The 15,318-nt window shown below is 29.1% G+C and overlaps 3 protein-coding genes and 1 long non-coding RNA gene across 19 annotated transcripts in view; 1 reads left to right on the top strand and 3 right to left on the bottom strand.

Annotated features, from left to right (window-relative positions):
• Window positions 1-15,318, bottom strand: part of LOC125867008 (endoglucanase 25-like) — a 237,868-nt gene that overhangs the window by 29,577 nt on the left and 192,973 nt on the right. The window lies entirely within an intron of this gene.
• LOC125867017 (suppressor of mec-8 and unc-52 protein homolog 2) overlaps window positions 1-15,318 on the bottom strand; it is a 460,057-nt gene that overhangs the window by 396,883 nt on the left and 47,856 nt on the right. The gene's annotated exons all lie outside the window — the stretch shown is intronic.
• LOC125867053 (uncharacterized) lies at window positions 323-9,209 on the top strand. Of its 15 annotated transcripts, none has more exons than XR_007446594.1 (8): window positions 891-2,087; window positions 2,305-2,945; window positions 4,290-4,580; window positions 4,713-4,901; window positions 5,326-5,395; window positions 7,212-7,266; window positions 8,761-8,841; window positions 8,932-9,208. It is a non-coding gene; the product is annotated as an uncharacterized LOC125867053 (long non-coding RNA). The 15 variants fall into 15 exon arrangements; XR_007446596.1 differs by lacking the exon at window positions 8,761-8,841 and adding an exon at window positions 5,145-5,201; XR_007446586.1 differs by lacking the exon at window positions 5,326-5,395 and having other exon boundaries at window positions 892-2,087; window positions 8,932-9,209.
• LOC125867044 (transcription factor LHW-like) lies at window positions 7,408-8,744 on the bottom strand. The gene is made up of 3 exons (XM_049547466.1): window positions 8,267-8,744; window positions 7,761-7,964; window positions 7,408-7,641 (listed from the first exon to the last, which is right to left on the bottom strand). Exons 1-3 carry the CDS (start codon window positions 8,327-8,329, stop codon window positions 7,408-7,410), a joined length of 501 nt encoding a protein of 166 aa, XP_049403423.1. The 5' UTR covers window positions 8,330-8,744.

The raw sequence follows: 15,318 nt of genomic DNA, 5'->3' as shown, positions 1-15,318 counted from the left end.
GCTTAAAGGTACAAATGAGGCAATGAAAAATGAAATTATCCCTATAGAGTTTGTATCACATGTTTTTAAATAAACTTTTATATCTAACATGTATTCTCACTTTTATTTATTCTTTATAATTTGCTTTTTTTGTTAATCTATTAATTTGAGACAACACTTGCCAAGTTTTTGAATTAATCATCCGTAAATACACTCGAAACACCAATGGTATCAAAATTGATCGATTTTTTTAAGTGCTACCAAAATAGGCCCATATTATAAATGATATGTAGAAATTATATCACTATTTAAACAATCCCTTAACCCTAGTTGCTAGCAAAGAATCCTTGGAGCCGCCGCCGATCTTCCTTCTTATACATCATTGGCCTATCACCTTTTCCTCCTCTGTCACCATGAAAACTTTTCATAGCGCCACCATGGGAGCATTGTCATTGACCTCCTTTAGCCATTGTTTCATCGGAGTCACCGTGACACCAATCAATAAAATTCATCGCTCTAACAAAGGTACCATTCATTAACACCCTAATAAAATTTTAAAATCGGTAATTACCCCTTGAAAACACTTTAGATAATTTTTTTACTTCCGTAAATTCAAAGAAGAGAGATAAAAATATTCTCAATTCTGATTTTCGTTTAGTTGCAATTTCAGATAAGAAAAATCAAAAAGATCTTCACCTTTGTATTTTAATTTCTTCATTTAGATCTAAGAAAATTCTTTAAAAGGTGGCTAGTTAGATTGGAACCCCATAAACTTATCGGGTTTTATTTAGCGCACACCTAATAACTTTATGTTGCCCTAATTAGCTCCTTGAATTTGGTAAATTGATAGTCTCGACCTCTCTAGATGCTGATGTGGCAAAGAGTGTGACTGCACTCTCTTTTAGGCATATGAAAGGGAAGAAAAATAAAAGAAAACAACTTTCAAGTGGCTATTTTCAACTATTAATTGCTACATAATCAATATGATGATTTTTATGTTTCAATTGTATTTCTCTATATTTTTTTTCTTAATATACATTGCATATTTTATTCTAAATGTTTTTTTATACATCAATTCTCTTGCGGTTAGTTTTGTTTTTTAATGCTCAAATTTCCTCTTTATCATGTGTTCTTTGTGGATTCTAGCCTCACGAGTTCCTATAGGATAAAAATAGTAGTAACAACAAGTGAAGAGGATTGAAGCGACCAGTGTGTTTGACGAAATTTTCCAGTGAAAGGAAGATTGCCAACAAGTTTGTTTTACTTTTTTTCTACAACCATCTACTGTCAAGCTCATTGCTTAGCATGGACGTTAATCCTCGGTATTTCTTTTGCCATGCTATTCTCTACATTATGCTTCATATACAAAGGACATATATCTTGGATCGAAAATGAACACTCATTTAGTTGATTTAGATATTGAATTTTGTCACATTTGTTTACGTGGTGTTAGAATGAACCTTATTTGAACTATCATACCATGATTCAATGGTATTGAAAAATTGAGGCTAAGTATGACGCTTTTATTAAATTTCTGTTAAAATCATGAGTTTGAGGTGTAATTTATCCTATCTAGAACTGCTTACTCTACCAATATGTTGGTATCTCATATTGAGAAGTAAGAAATAAACTCTAATACTTATCTTAATGTGTTCTCTTTATACATTGTTGCTATTCCTGGCCGAATTCACTATATTTTTATGAAATTCTTTGATTTCTACAGGTTTATTTGCTTTTGGCTATCAATAACTCTTGATATATTGGTGCTACTGCTGGCCCGATTCACTATATCTCTAATTTTCCGTGGAATGGTGTGAATTGTATGCTTCAAGTGATTTACTGATACATTACATGTGTACATTTTGATATTTTTTGGGGAAGAAATCGTAGTGGTCATTCTTTTGTTTGACCAGCAGCTAAGATTATCACTTTCATCCTTATTGTAAGCTCTCAAATATTTAATCTATTCAGTATGTAACTTCCTGATTTAGTCTGTTGAGTTCAAGTTTTATGAATTTGACTCCTTTGTGATGCAAAGACATTTGGAATGCTTACCAATTAGTACTTTTGGATCCTTGCTCGCTTTAACAATTGTACTGTTGAGTGAGGTAAGTGACCGAAAAAAACAATCAAGTTCTAGAAACAGAACAGATCAAATCATGGAAAAGGATTGATTTCAGATTCTNAGTATGTAACTTCCTGATTTAGTCTGTTGAGTTCAAGTTTTATGAATTTGACTCCTTTGTGATGCAAAGACATTTGGAATGCTTACCAATTAGTACTTTTGGATCCTTGCTCGCTTTAACAATTGTATTGTTGAGTGAGGTAAGTGACCGAAAAAAACAATCAAGTTCTAGAAACAGAACAGATCAAATCATGGAAAAGGATTGATTTCAGATTCTCTGATTATCATTCCTTGAGGTACAATTTCACATGCCTAAAGATGAAATGAATATTCTATCATTTGATTTAGTCGCACACTTGAAAGATAGCCCATAAAGTCACGGGAATAGTTGGTTTATTGATACGGACCCTAGGGGAGTGGAATGGATTTAGAAAATGCATTATCGACCTCAAATTGTTTGGAATCGAGGGATAGTTGATGTTGCACACTACTAATTTTATCAGGGTGGGTTATAGTAGATGGAACACAATGTTGGGAGCTATATTCTGTGCATGTATTCACTTTGGGTTGTATAAAATGGCTTATCTTTATATTGAGGAGAGAATTTTCTCGAAAGCAGTTCCTGAGGTAAACTGGGGGAAATTTCAATAGATGAAATGTTATGGAGAATTGACAGAGTCACAACTATGAATTGGTCTGTTGTTGCAATATCTTGTGTTGTGCTTTGTGTGAGTTGCTAATATGTTTTCTTTTTGAAGGTCTTTTTTCTATCTGGTTTATTAGTTGCATGGTCATGATGGATCTTGATCTCAACAAGTTCAGAAATGGTAGGATTTTTGAGGTATTAAATGTCTTGCAGTATTTGCTCCTAGATTGTTTTTTCCCCTTTGCTTCAATAATGTTATACTTTTATCAAATCAAATGCAAGTAACTGATGAGTAAGCTTTTTATTATATAGTGGAACATTATATTTCCGTATAGCATATCTGGACATTTGTTGGTCTTTCCCAATGAAAGATTGAGAACTTTATTATCCCTTGGAATTTCTGGTTTTGATGATGTTTTCGAGGGTCATGGAAACTAGAATTTTAGAGAAAATCTTGTTTGGTGCAAAATCAAAGCTTATGCGTTGGGGGACTTTGTTGTCGTCACAATATATTTTTAATGATTAATTTGTGGTTAAGATATAAGGCTGGTCCTTTCATCTAATACTGCATGAGTGGCACTTATATGGATCCATTATTTTATGTACCTATAGAGGAATTTATCTATTTTCTTTTTTCATGTATTGCCTAGCAAACATTTCTATTGCCAATTTACTGAAGTAACCATCTTTTCATTTTTTTGAAATATATGTTAAGGGCCTATACATGATATCTTGGCTTTGTCCTGGATGCTCTATGTTTCTTGTACGTTTTAATTTTTTTAGTTTCACCGTGCTCTCTCCCTATTTCCCCCCTGAACAATGGGAAACTCATTTGTGTACATTTAAAGGGCAGACTTTGATCTGGTAATACCTTTCATAGTTGTGAGTTACTAGGTTAGCGTGATCTTTTTAATCTGAAATCATTTTTCTACATGTTGAAAGTGTAGAAAAACTCTACAACAGGCTCTTTAACTGTACCACCACCTATGTGCAAAAACTCATTTTCGATTGAGAAAAAACTCCATATTGATTGTTCATGCTACTATATTCGCTGTCTATCAGAGCTTCATGATGAAAAGGATAGCTCGTGAGGTTTAAAGCAGTGATAGATTAAGTTGGAGCTTCACGATGCTTCTGATCTTAAATAGATCAGTTGATGAAAGTCTTAAGAAGGCTGCCTCCGACATGTATTATTGCTTATTTTTATTAGATTTTACTAAGCAATTTGTGCTATAGAAAGAGTTTGTTAAATTTTTGACACAAATTAGAAGTGCTCACTTTTGGAAACCTTAAAGGTCCAAAACTGCTCAAGAGCATATTTAAGGAACTGCTTTTAACCTACACCCAAACATAAGTGATATTGTTTTTTTCTTGTTCCTAGTGATTGAATTATCTTCGATGTGAATTTGAAAATATGAAATGCTCTTGAAAATTTTGCCTAAAGTTTAGCTTTACGGATGCTTATACATTCTCTCTATTGGATATTCTTAATCTGAAATTGAAATTTCCATCATGTGTGCCTGTTGTTTTGCGCTTCAGGATCTAGAGGACTTGGTGGTTCAGTTGATCTTCTAGACCATTATAAACTTAGGAAACATCTTGATTTTTTATGTAAGTGATCATTACCACCCTCTATATCTGAGACAGAATACCTTAGGAGTGTGGTGGGGGACAGAGAAATAAGGTGAGGTGAAGGGATGGAACTAGATCAGCTGTCCAAATGCTCCTCCTATGAGGGACGCAAATGTGTACACTTGCATTCCTTTTGGCTTGGATCTACTCACGGATGCTTTTCGACTCAGAGAAACATGATCTGTTGATCTTCCATCGGTAAGAATCCACCTTATAATTCTTGATGTGCTCTCTTACTGTTTTGGGAGTGCTAACTCAAGGATCCGTTTGCTATACTAATGCAGTCTTGTCGTAAAATTTCCCAGTAATTTATCTATATGTTGTTAATAGGCAGGTATTGGGTTACCTTCAGGTGCATCAAGGCATAAAAAGAACAAACACAAAGATAGGTCAAGGAAACAGGATCCTAACAGTTGAATTGATAAGGATCGCATGCCAATCAGGGATAACAATAAGGAGAAAAATGGGAGTAAGAAGCAGAATCATCGTCCAGATTTGTTTCTGAGACAGCAAGCATAGGTAACACATAATCCGGGTTTCATTTTTGTGATAGTGGTTAGATCCAAGATAAAAATTTGGCTTCTTCTTTCAATAGCAATTTTGAATGGTGTAAATGATTGTGCTTGGCTTGCAGACTTGAAATTGATTTTATGCTTCTTGCCATGAACAGTTGCTTATATTATTTCATGATCAATTCTACATCTAATATTTCAAATGGAACTCTTTCTGCATAAAATGTGAAGTGTTGAAGTTGTTTTGCAGTTAGTGGTACATAGGGTTGAGATATTTGTTGCAATAATTTCTGCTATGGCTCTTTAGGTTAGTAATGTTATCCTTCATGAATCAGATAACTAACAGAAATATTTGTAGAGCTTAGATTTGTATGGAAGTTAAGTTGATATGTTTTTAGATAACTATCTAGTGTTGTTAATTGCTCTTTCAGAAGCCAATAACTGATGGCAATGGAGGTTTTTGTGGTATCCAGCCATACCAGAAAACTGAGTTAAAATAAGGTAGCTTTCATCCGACCTGGTAATAACAAATTTTCTTTATATAGAAAGTTCACAGTAATGTGTGGTAACTTAGCTGAGTAGCCACAAATTTTCTTTATTTTTCATTTCTGGCACGTGAATAACGGCATAGTAATTTTCTAAACTCATCACATATAATGCCCCAAGATCTGAACAGAATTGAGGATTTTAAAAAATTGTAGAAAATTGTCTTTCTCATAGTCAAAATAGCGGGGATGATTATCATACATATCTTTAATTAAGAGACCCCCAAAGTTGCACATAAACAAAATAACTTGAAAAATGATCTAGATCATTATTAAAAACAAGGGAAAAAATGACGGAGCCAATAATCGTCGCTTTTGGAGCGATGCCATTTGTGACGCTGGCCATCATTTTTATTTTCTTAAAACTTTTTAATTAAAAGTGACGGACAGTGACTATGTCTGTCGTTATTTTTGTCGGATTTTTGTTTTAAATGTATATAAAATTAATAATTTAATATATGTAGGATCGTCATGCATTGCTTTTAATTAAAAATAATTATTTATAAATTAATTAATAATGACGCCGTCCATCGTTCTTAATTAATTTTAATTTATCATTTTTTTAAAAATAAGCATTGGCCAACATCGGTTTATTCATCGCTTTCGGTCAAAGTGTTTGGTCAAACGTCTTTAAAAAAGTGATGTTGTCCATCACTTTTCTTAAAATATCATTGGAACCTATGAAGAAGAGTGAGTTTTCAAGTTGGATTAATTATTGAAAACCTACTTAAATTTTGTTGTATTTCTGATTTCATTAGGTAGGTTAAGTTTAGTTTTGTACAATTTCACAGAAGGATTTTTGTTATTGATAAACTCATCTTCTTCTACTAAATGCAGAATGTTTCTAATTACTTTGACCATGTCTTCTCTTACCTGATCATCTCTTTCACTGATACATCGACATCACTAGAATAAAATGTTTCTTTGCAATTTGTAGTTTATACAGCTAAATTTATCATTTATCAAGAATAGGTTGTTGATTATTATATATAAAATACAATGTAAAAATATACGGTAAAAGATGAAGAAAAAGAAGAATAAAGTGTTCTAGGTGATGAGAAACATGTCATTAGAAGTAAAGTACAAGAAATTAAATGCACCATCTATATCTCTGAGTCAACGACTTTGGGGGAGAGGACTCTAAAGCTGAAGTGGTAAATGATGTAATTGACATAACTCACATAGCTAAGGTAATACATGTTAGTGAAGACATTGATCTAGAAGGACAAACAACACCTTCTGCCTATGATGAACCGCTTTCTACATCTCAAAAGCATTTAATTATAGTCTTCTTTGGGTTGTTTGTAGATACAAATGCAGATGACAATTCAACTAGCTTTTTATGAGTTTCTACACTTTCCTCTCTCCATCTTGGAAGTTGGATAGTGTAATATCATCTCAAACTTTCCTATACATTAAACTAACAAACAACCCTTTTATGACCAACCCCATAAAACAAGCACATTTAAGGAAAGAATCAAAACAACAACTAATTTGTGCAATCATAGCATCCTACAGGAGGTATTTTATAGCATTTGATTGCTACATATTTTACAAGTTTACAACCAGGGGTGGATTGGAATATTCTATCCACCTTGAATGAGGGCCTAAAGTAGAGCTTATGCTCTTCAGGGGATTCTGAACTTTTGATACACCTTGGCTCATGGGACACAAAAATTACCGAGTTTCGTTAGAACCACCAGAAGTATCATTTTGGTGTAAATGTTAGTCATGGCAAGCATGTAATTGTCGCTTTCTCTTAACATTACCAGGTGAAGCAGTAGTAACATGTTGATCACAACAAACTACAAGATCTACCAGTTGCAGGTAATGTCGCTGCTTGGTGGAATGAATGCACCATTGTTGTGTTGTTATCAGCAGCATTGACAGGTTCTGTTCCACCTTTTGCTGTTTGCTCCAAGAGGCGAACGAGTGAGATGAATATCTCCATCCTTGTGACATCTCTGTTCACCTGTTTTTAAATAGCAAATTGTAAGTCATGCTAAATGATAAACAACCAAGAAAAAATTGTGAGAGTACAAGTAGCAGGTTACATCCAAATCTTGATTGGTTACCTCTACAATAAATTGTGCCCATATTTTGTCGTTCCTTGTTTTCCATCACCCCCATCAGGATAGTCAAGCCCAATCCTCTTATAATGTCAGCTATTTCCAAAAATAAGCCCCGTTCCTCGCAAAGCATCTGCAAATAACAGAAAGTTTAGATGAACCATCAGTCATATTTTTCTAGTAATAGATGTCCTGTCAGATATGCTAGAGAGTGAACAAAAGGATGATTTTTTGAGATGCATAGAAACTAACCTCCACAAGCATTTGACGAGGTTGCTTTAGATCCTCAACTATAATAGGGCAGACCATAGACTGTGAGCCTACTTCATATGCCCATGGTGGAAGATCCTCAACTATAATAGGGCGGACCATAGACTGTGAACCTACTTCATATGCCCATGTTGCTCCACCTTCAAGATTATCCTTTAAAAGCAATCCTCCTTCCTTACTGATAATCTGGTGGTTCAAAACGGACAGAAGTGATGACCAATTCTCACATGAATTCAGGCCTCCTATATGATTTATTAACAACGAAACTTATAGCTTAAACTAGCTATCCTTGTAGATAAAAACCTGAGAAATTATGTAGAGTGTAGTTATGTTATCATATTCTTTTCTGACTTTCTTGAACTTGGAAGCTTTATTTTTTCATGATTTCCAGCCATAATTTTAAGTACCGAATCCCAACACAGTATATCAATAAGAAAACTCAACTTTTTCAGTATCATGAGAATAAGGCTAAATGGTTATGAGCCAACCTTTGACTCTCCAGTCTGCTTTAGTTTGTCTGCATGTTTTGTGACACTTTGTAAGAAAGGCATGTGTTTGATCGTGCGTTCGAACAGTGCATCAATACTACACTGAAATCAGATGATCCGTCAAGGAAAAGCATTAGTAAGCAAAATTTTCAGTTACAAAATTGGAAAATAATAAAATAAAAATATCAAAGAGTAAACAGGAATTCCAAGTGTCAAAGGATGTGTATCACCATTGCCCCATTAGGCACAATTTCTCTAAGTTCCTTCACACGATCTTGGATCATTTGCTTGTCCTAGGATTCTCTCCTGGTTAAAGCCTTTTGCGACTTGTTTTGCTCATTTTGTCTGGCTTTTTAGAATATTCTGTTGAAACACTGCTTGATTCCGCACTCCGTGTTCAATTTTTTCACTGTAAAAATCCTGAATGCACTCGCTTGAACTTGGATTCTCATTCTGTGTAATATGTAATTACTCTCTTCATTCTTTTTTGTTAGGTTCTCTTTAAATCCTCTTAGGTGCAGTATAATACACATTTATGTACGTGTTTTTTAGCATTCTTCATTGGTAAAGTACAAGTGGATTATGCTTTTAATTGATCTTTCACATTTTCAAGCAAGAAAATTCACGACTGTTGGCTTTAAAATCTTATGTTTTTATATTTGCAGGTTGCATGTCACAGAGGAAGAAGTTCAAGACGCTTTCATTTACATGCTTTGAGATTTCAAATTGAGGATGATTTGAAATGTATCAAAGCATAGTTGGGATAACTTTGGAAGGTGTATAATGTAGTATTCAAACTGTCAACTTTGTGTAATTATATTTGAAGACTGTAGATCCCATTTGCGATGTATTTTTTCCCATCATGGAGAAGAAAGACCGACACACGTTGCTACTAGAATCGTTTGGCATAAAATTAAAATTATATTATCTTGAATTTGCAGATTGACTAAAAGGTAATTACAACATATCTAATTTTCACAAGGATAGATGTTCTAATTACAACTATGCATTACTAAATGCATAATGATGTATTTAAGTGTTTTTTCATGGTTATTTGGTTCACACATGTTTATTGAATGTTCGTGTTAGCACTGAGGTTGTGGCTATCAGTTGTTGACTGTTTTAGCTATACACAAGTAACTATAAAAATAATTTATTGAAACTCAACATGTTGGGCCCGTGCTCAAGCAAGGGCCGTCGCCCCATCTAGTTATCCTTATATAGAAGTGGGAGTTGGAAAGGACCAACACTGCATTAATACTCTTGTACAACATGCATACAATTTTGTACATTAACTTTTGACTGCATTAATTAGTTGTACAACGTGCAAAAAGAATTGTACATTAATAGAAGGACTAACATTGCAATTATTATTATTACTCATTACTCCTTATTAGAATTATTATTATTATTCATTTGGCTCCTTATTAGAGTTCACACTTTAAGGCACGATCACGGCACTACCATGTTGTACACAAAGCATTTCAAATTGTACTATAAAATTAATTGTGCCTCATTAATTGTACACGTGCCTTTCTACATATACAACAACCCACATGAAGAATTAATTTTCTGACAATTTTGGTTATATTTTTCTTTAAAATAATTATTGCCTCGATTTTTATTTTTATTTTTAACATTTATTTTTAATTTTAAAAGATTGGAAATTTTATGTTAAAAATTTAAATAATAGAAAAAATGATTTATTTAACTTTTATCATCATCAATACTACTAATTTATTTGACGTTTTTTCTTAATCTTCATCTCATCATTAATGTTATTTATATAATTTTCTTAAATCACTTATTTTTTCTTTTTTAACTCTTTTATATTTTATTTTACTCTTATTTAGAAATGGGAGTTTGGAGGACCAACATTGCACTAAAGAGTTGGACTAAAAGCTATAGAAATTGTACATTGAGGCCCACCAAAAAGATGAACTAAAGTAACTTCATCTACTTCTACTTTTTCTACACATATTTTTCTTTAATAAAATAATTATTGCCTCCATTTTTATTTTTATTTTTAACATTTATTTTTAATTTTAAAAGATTGGAAATTTTATGTTAAAAATTTAAATAATAGAAAAAATGATTTATTTAACTTTTATCATCATCAATACTACTAATTTATTTGACGTTTTTTCTTAATCTTCATCTCATCATTAATGTTATTTATATAATTTTCTTAAATCACTTATTTTTTCGTTTTTAACTCTTTTATATATATAAAAGTTGGATATGTAAATGATGATGTCACATTTCTTAGAAGCTAAGATTACTATTTATCTAATTTCTCCAAATTTAAAAAAAAAATGAAGATATCATACGCAAATTTATGGTTAAACTTAAACTATTTGATTCTCGAGAAATAAAAAGTCTCACATAAAATGGGACAGACGAAGGATAACTCTCAATTAAATTTATTTCACTTTTTATTTTCCATTTTTAACATAATTTTTCAAGTTGGATTTCTAGGAATTCTATAGTAGACCCATTTAAATTTTACTTTTTTGTTTTAAATTAGAGAACTTGGCCGCACTTCGCGCGATCATTTAAATTAAATATTTTTGATTAATTTTATATTTACTTTGTTGTTTAATCGTAATATTATTATTTGTCTTAATAATATGAAGATTGTGAAAAAAAATAAAGCTTCACAAATTTTACATCTATTAAATGAGGAAGAATATATTTTTTATCAAATAAGTTAAAATATATTTGCTAATAACAAATTCTTCCATTGCATGAAGTTCATCCTTTAATATATAATATATATTTCGGTCTACCATTCTCCTTAAATGTCTAAGAAATATCTCATAATGTCAAATAACACTGTAATACTCCCTCTGTCCCTAATTACTTGTCCACTTTTAAATTTACACATTTATTAAGAAATCAATTAATGACATAGTGAGTTTATCATTTTACCCCTATTAATTATGAAGTAGATGAAAAGTTCTGCAATTTTCAAAGTAATTAGTCATTTAATTGAGGGTATAATAGGTAAAAAAATATTCTTTCTTGATTTGTCAAAATGGACAAGTAATTAGAGACAACTATAAAAGGAAAAGTAAACAAGTAATTAGGGACAGAGGGAGTACTAAACAAATGCATCAACAAATGAAATTTATATTAAAAATATATTGAATAATGACGTAATGATACCTTAATAGAATTTCCTATCCATTTAAAAAAAAAAAACCTTCACCCTTTCAATTTCGTTATATCTTCTTATTTAGTAGAAGAATCATCATTTATTATATTCTACTCCACCTTAATTTGTACCATCAGAGTTTTAAGAATAAACATTAAATTTTAAATCGAAATAAAAATTCATTGAAAAATGACAGAAAAAATAATAATAGTATATGAAAATTAAAATAAGGTGCAAGAAAAGCCTTTTCACGATAATTTTTTGAAATATATTGACAACAATTAAAATGAAGCTGTTATTTTATCTTTAAAATTAAGTTTGATTGAATTGAATTAGTACAATGAGAAAAAATATTAAACTAATAACTTTTTCATGTTATTAAATGCATTTTATTTTTAATTGAGTAGTAGATTAAAAGTTCCGAATTAGGATATTAAAATAATATCTTACTCTCTCCTTAATTATTATGGTATTGCAAACATTTATTTTCCTTAAATCGTGATTCATTTTCCATTTACAGTTATATCCAATTAATTTCTAATGTATTGAATGTGGTTATGGGATATTGAAATAATATCTTTATTTTTCCTTAATCATAATAAAATTATAATTTAACATTTATTTTTCTGAAATGATAATTTTGTTTTAATTCCTAGAACATGTTGTTTACTATATTGAATGTAATTATAATAAAACATATTGTATTTAGTATGACAAAAGAACTCAAAAATTGGAGAAATTAGATAAATAGTAATCTTAACTTCTAAGAAATGTCACATCATCATTTACATATCCAACTTTATATATATAAAAGAGTTAAAAAAGAAAAAATAAGTGATTAAACAAAATTATATAAATAACATTAATGATGAGATGAAGATTAAGAAAAAACGTCAAAAAAATTAGTAGTATTGATGATGATAAAAGTTAAATAAATCATTTTTTCTATTATTAAAATTTTTAACATAAAATTTCCAATCTTTTAAAATTAAAAATAAATGTTAAAAAAAAAATCGAGGCAATAATTATTTTAAAGAAAAATATAACCAAAATTGTCAAAAAAAATTAATAAAAATAAATAACTATCTATTAGTAAGAATGGTGTCACTACATTTTCTATTTTAACTTTATTGTTACGTATGGATAGAAACTTTTACAAGAAGAAATGATCCAAAAATTTAAAAATAATGATTCCTTAAATGGTGATTCCTTTTCCATTTACAGCTTTTCAATTAATTTTTAATGTATTATATATGGTTATGGATATTGGAATAATAATTTTATCTTTCCTTAATCATAATAAATTATATTTTAACCTTTGTTTTTGTGAAATGATAATTTTCTTTTCATTCGTACAACATATTGATTAATATATTAAATGTAATTATAATAAAACATGTTGTATTTAGTATGACAAAAGAATTCAAAAATTTTAAAAATTATATAAATAGTAATCCTAACTTCTAAGAAATGTCACAAATATATATATATATATATATATATATATATATATCTAAGAAAATGATATAAATTACATTAATGATGAAATGAAGATTAAGAAAAGAAGTAAAACAAATTAATAATAATATTGATGATGATAGGAGTTAAATAAATCATTTTTTATATTTTGTAAATTTTCAATATAAATTTTTCAGTCTTTTAAAATTAGAAAATGCTACAAAAATAAAACTAAAACTAAAAATCGAGGCAACAATTATTTTAAGGAAAAAATAACAAAAAATGTCAGAAACATTGATCAGAATAAATAAGTATCTATTGCTAAGAAGGTGTCACCCCACATTTTCTATTTTAGCTTTATTATTACATATAGATAGAAACTTTAAGATGAAGAATGATCCAAAAATTTTAAAAATAACAAATCAATTATGTAAAAATACATGTGTAATTCTTATAAAGTTATAATAACTAATTTCTTCAAATAAATAATTAAATGAAAGAAAAAAAAGTAATTAAGAAAATAATATAAATAACACTAATTATGAGATTAATAGCATTGATGAGGAAAGGAACTAAATATGATCATCTTTTTAAATTCTTTTTTAAGAAAATATATATAAACTTTAATTAAAGATAAATAAGAAAAAAAAACTTTAATTAAAGATACAAAAAATCAAGACAAAATAAAAGAAGAAAGAAATTAGAAGAATAATGAGGTTGAAAGAAATAATATCTAATTTTCTCTCTTTTCAAATCACAAAATAAATTTTTGCTTGTTCTCCTCCTAATTTGATACGAATTCCATAAATAGAATGATTTTTTCTCCAAATAATTTTTCTTACCCTTTGAAACACTAATCAGGCTTCTTATAAATTTCTCAACCACAATGAATTTTCTCTCCTTGTAGGAGGAATAAACATTTTTTCAAAAAGTCTTTTATTTTGAAAAGAATTTTTTGTTACATAATCTCTTTCTTTACATCAATGTCTTCACAAGAATAATGAGATATTCTCTCTTTCTCTTTTGTTAAAAAAGTCACATGACCTAGAAATTTGATGGACATCTTAGCGACAAAAGTTGATACCATATATTGATCATTATCGTCAGAAGAAGAAGAGCCAAAGTGAAGAAATTTGTTCTTATTTGTTACAAATGCTCAACTATTTTGTTTTTATTTTATAGGCTAAATAATTATAAACAGTTATAAAAAATGAATAGTTTTTATCTTTTCATCTTCCATTTTCATTTACTTAAATCTATATTAGTGTAATGGATGTTATAAAGGGCATAATTAATCGGGTATGACATAAATACTTTTTTTTTAAATACAAATAAAAAATACAAAACAAAGATAAAATGTCAAAAAAAGGAAAAAAAAGATGAATACAAATACTGGTCATAGAGAGATGCCACATCAAATTGTCAATATTCAGCTTTATATATACATATATAGGTTCATGCCCTTAGATGTTATTTTATTACTTTAGCTGGCATCGACATTTTTGTAAATCTGATATCTACTTTGGAACATTTTATAATGTGGCATAGGCTGACAATTGAGATCATAAATTTAAAATAATAAAATTTAATTTATTATAATACTAATATCAATAATATAAAGATATATATATATATATATATCATTTAAAAAATATATAAAAAGTATTATAAATTGTAATAATTAACCCTTTTTTTTTTTAAATCATATAACTAATTTGATTTACACTCCAAAATTCATAGGTGTCACATAATTTACACATTAATTCTTCATTACTTAATATATGTAATTATATCAATGACATATAAATTGAAATTAAAAAATACATATTTTATTTGAAAATCACGTAATAGTACTATAAGGTATAATAATTAACAACTTAACATATTTTAAAATTTTAGTTGACTCTCCGAATTCCATATGTCTCATGTAATTGAGACAGAGAAAAACATATATTGGTTTAAAATTAATAAAAATATTATAAATTATAATAATTAACAACTTAAAATTTATAAAAAAAATCCTTTAAAAATTTTTAGTTGGCTCTCCAAATTCAATCGGTATTACAATAATTAAAACATAGAAATTAACATAGATTGGACTCCTGCTGACATTTATGTTTCCTTTTTCTAAATTTTTTCTTTTATACTTTATATAAATAATTTTTTTATGTAAAAAGTATTATAAATCATAATAATTAATAGCTTAAAATATTTCAAAACATATAAAAAGTTTTTGTTAACTTTCAAAATTTCATCTATACCGCATAAATTGGGAGAAATATAGATATATAAATATTTTAAGTTGCTAATTATTGTGAGTTATAGTACGTTTTATGTAATTTTCATATATATTACTCGGTCCTGATTTATGTGATACAAATGAAATTTCAAAAGTCAATGAATTTTTTATAAGTTTCTTTTTATATGAACTTGTTAA

Source organism: Solanum stenotomum, chromosome 6 (assembly GCF_019186545.1).
Source record: "Solanum stenotomum isolate F172 chromosome 6, ASM1918654v1, whole genome shotgun sequence".
Lineage (NCBI taxonomy): Eukaryota > Viridiplantae > Streptophyta > Magnoliopsida > Solanales > Solanaceae > Solanum > Solanum stenotomum.
This window is presented reverse-complemented; position numbering and strand designations above follow the sequence as displayed.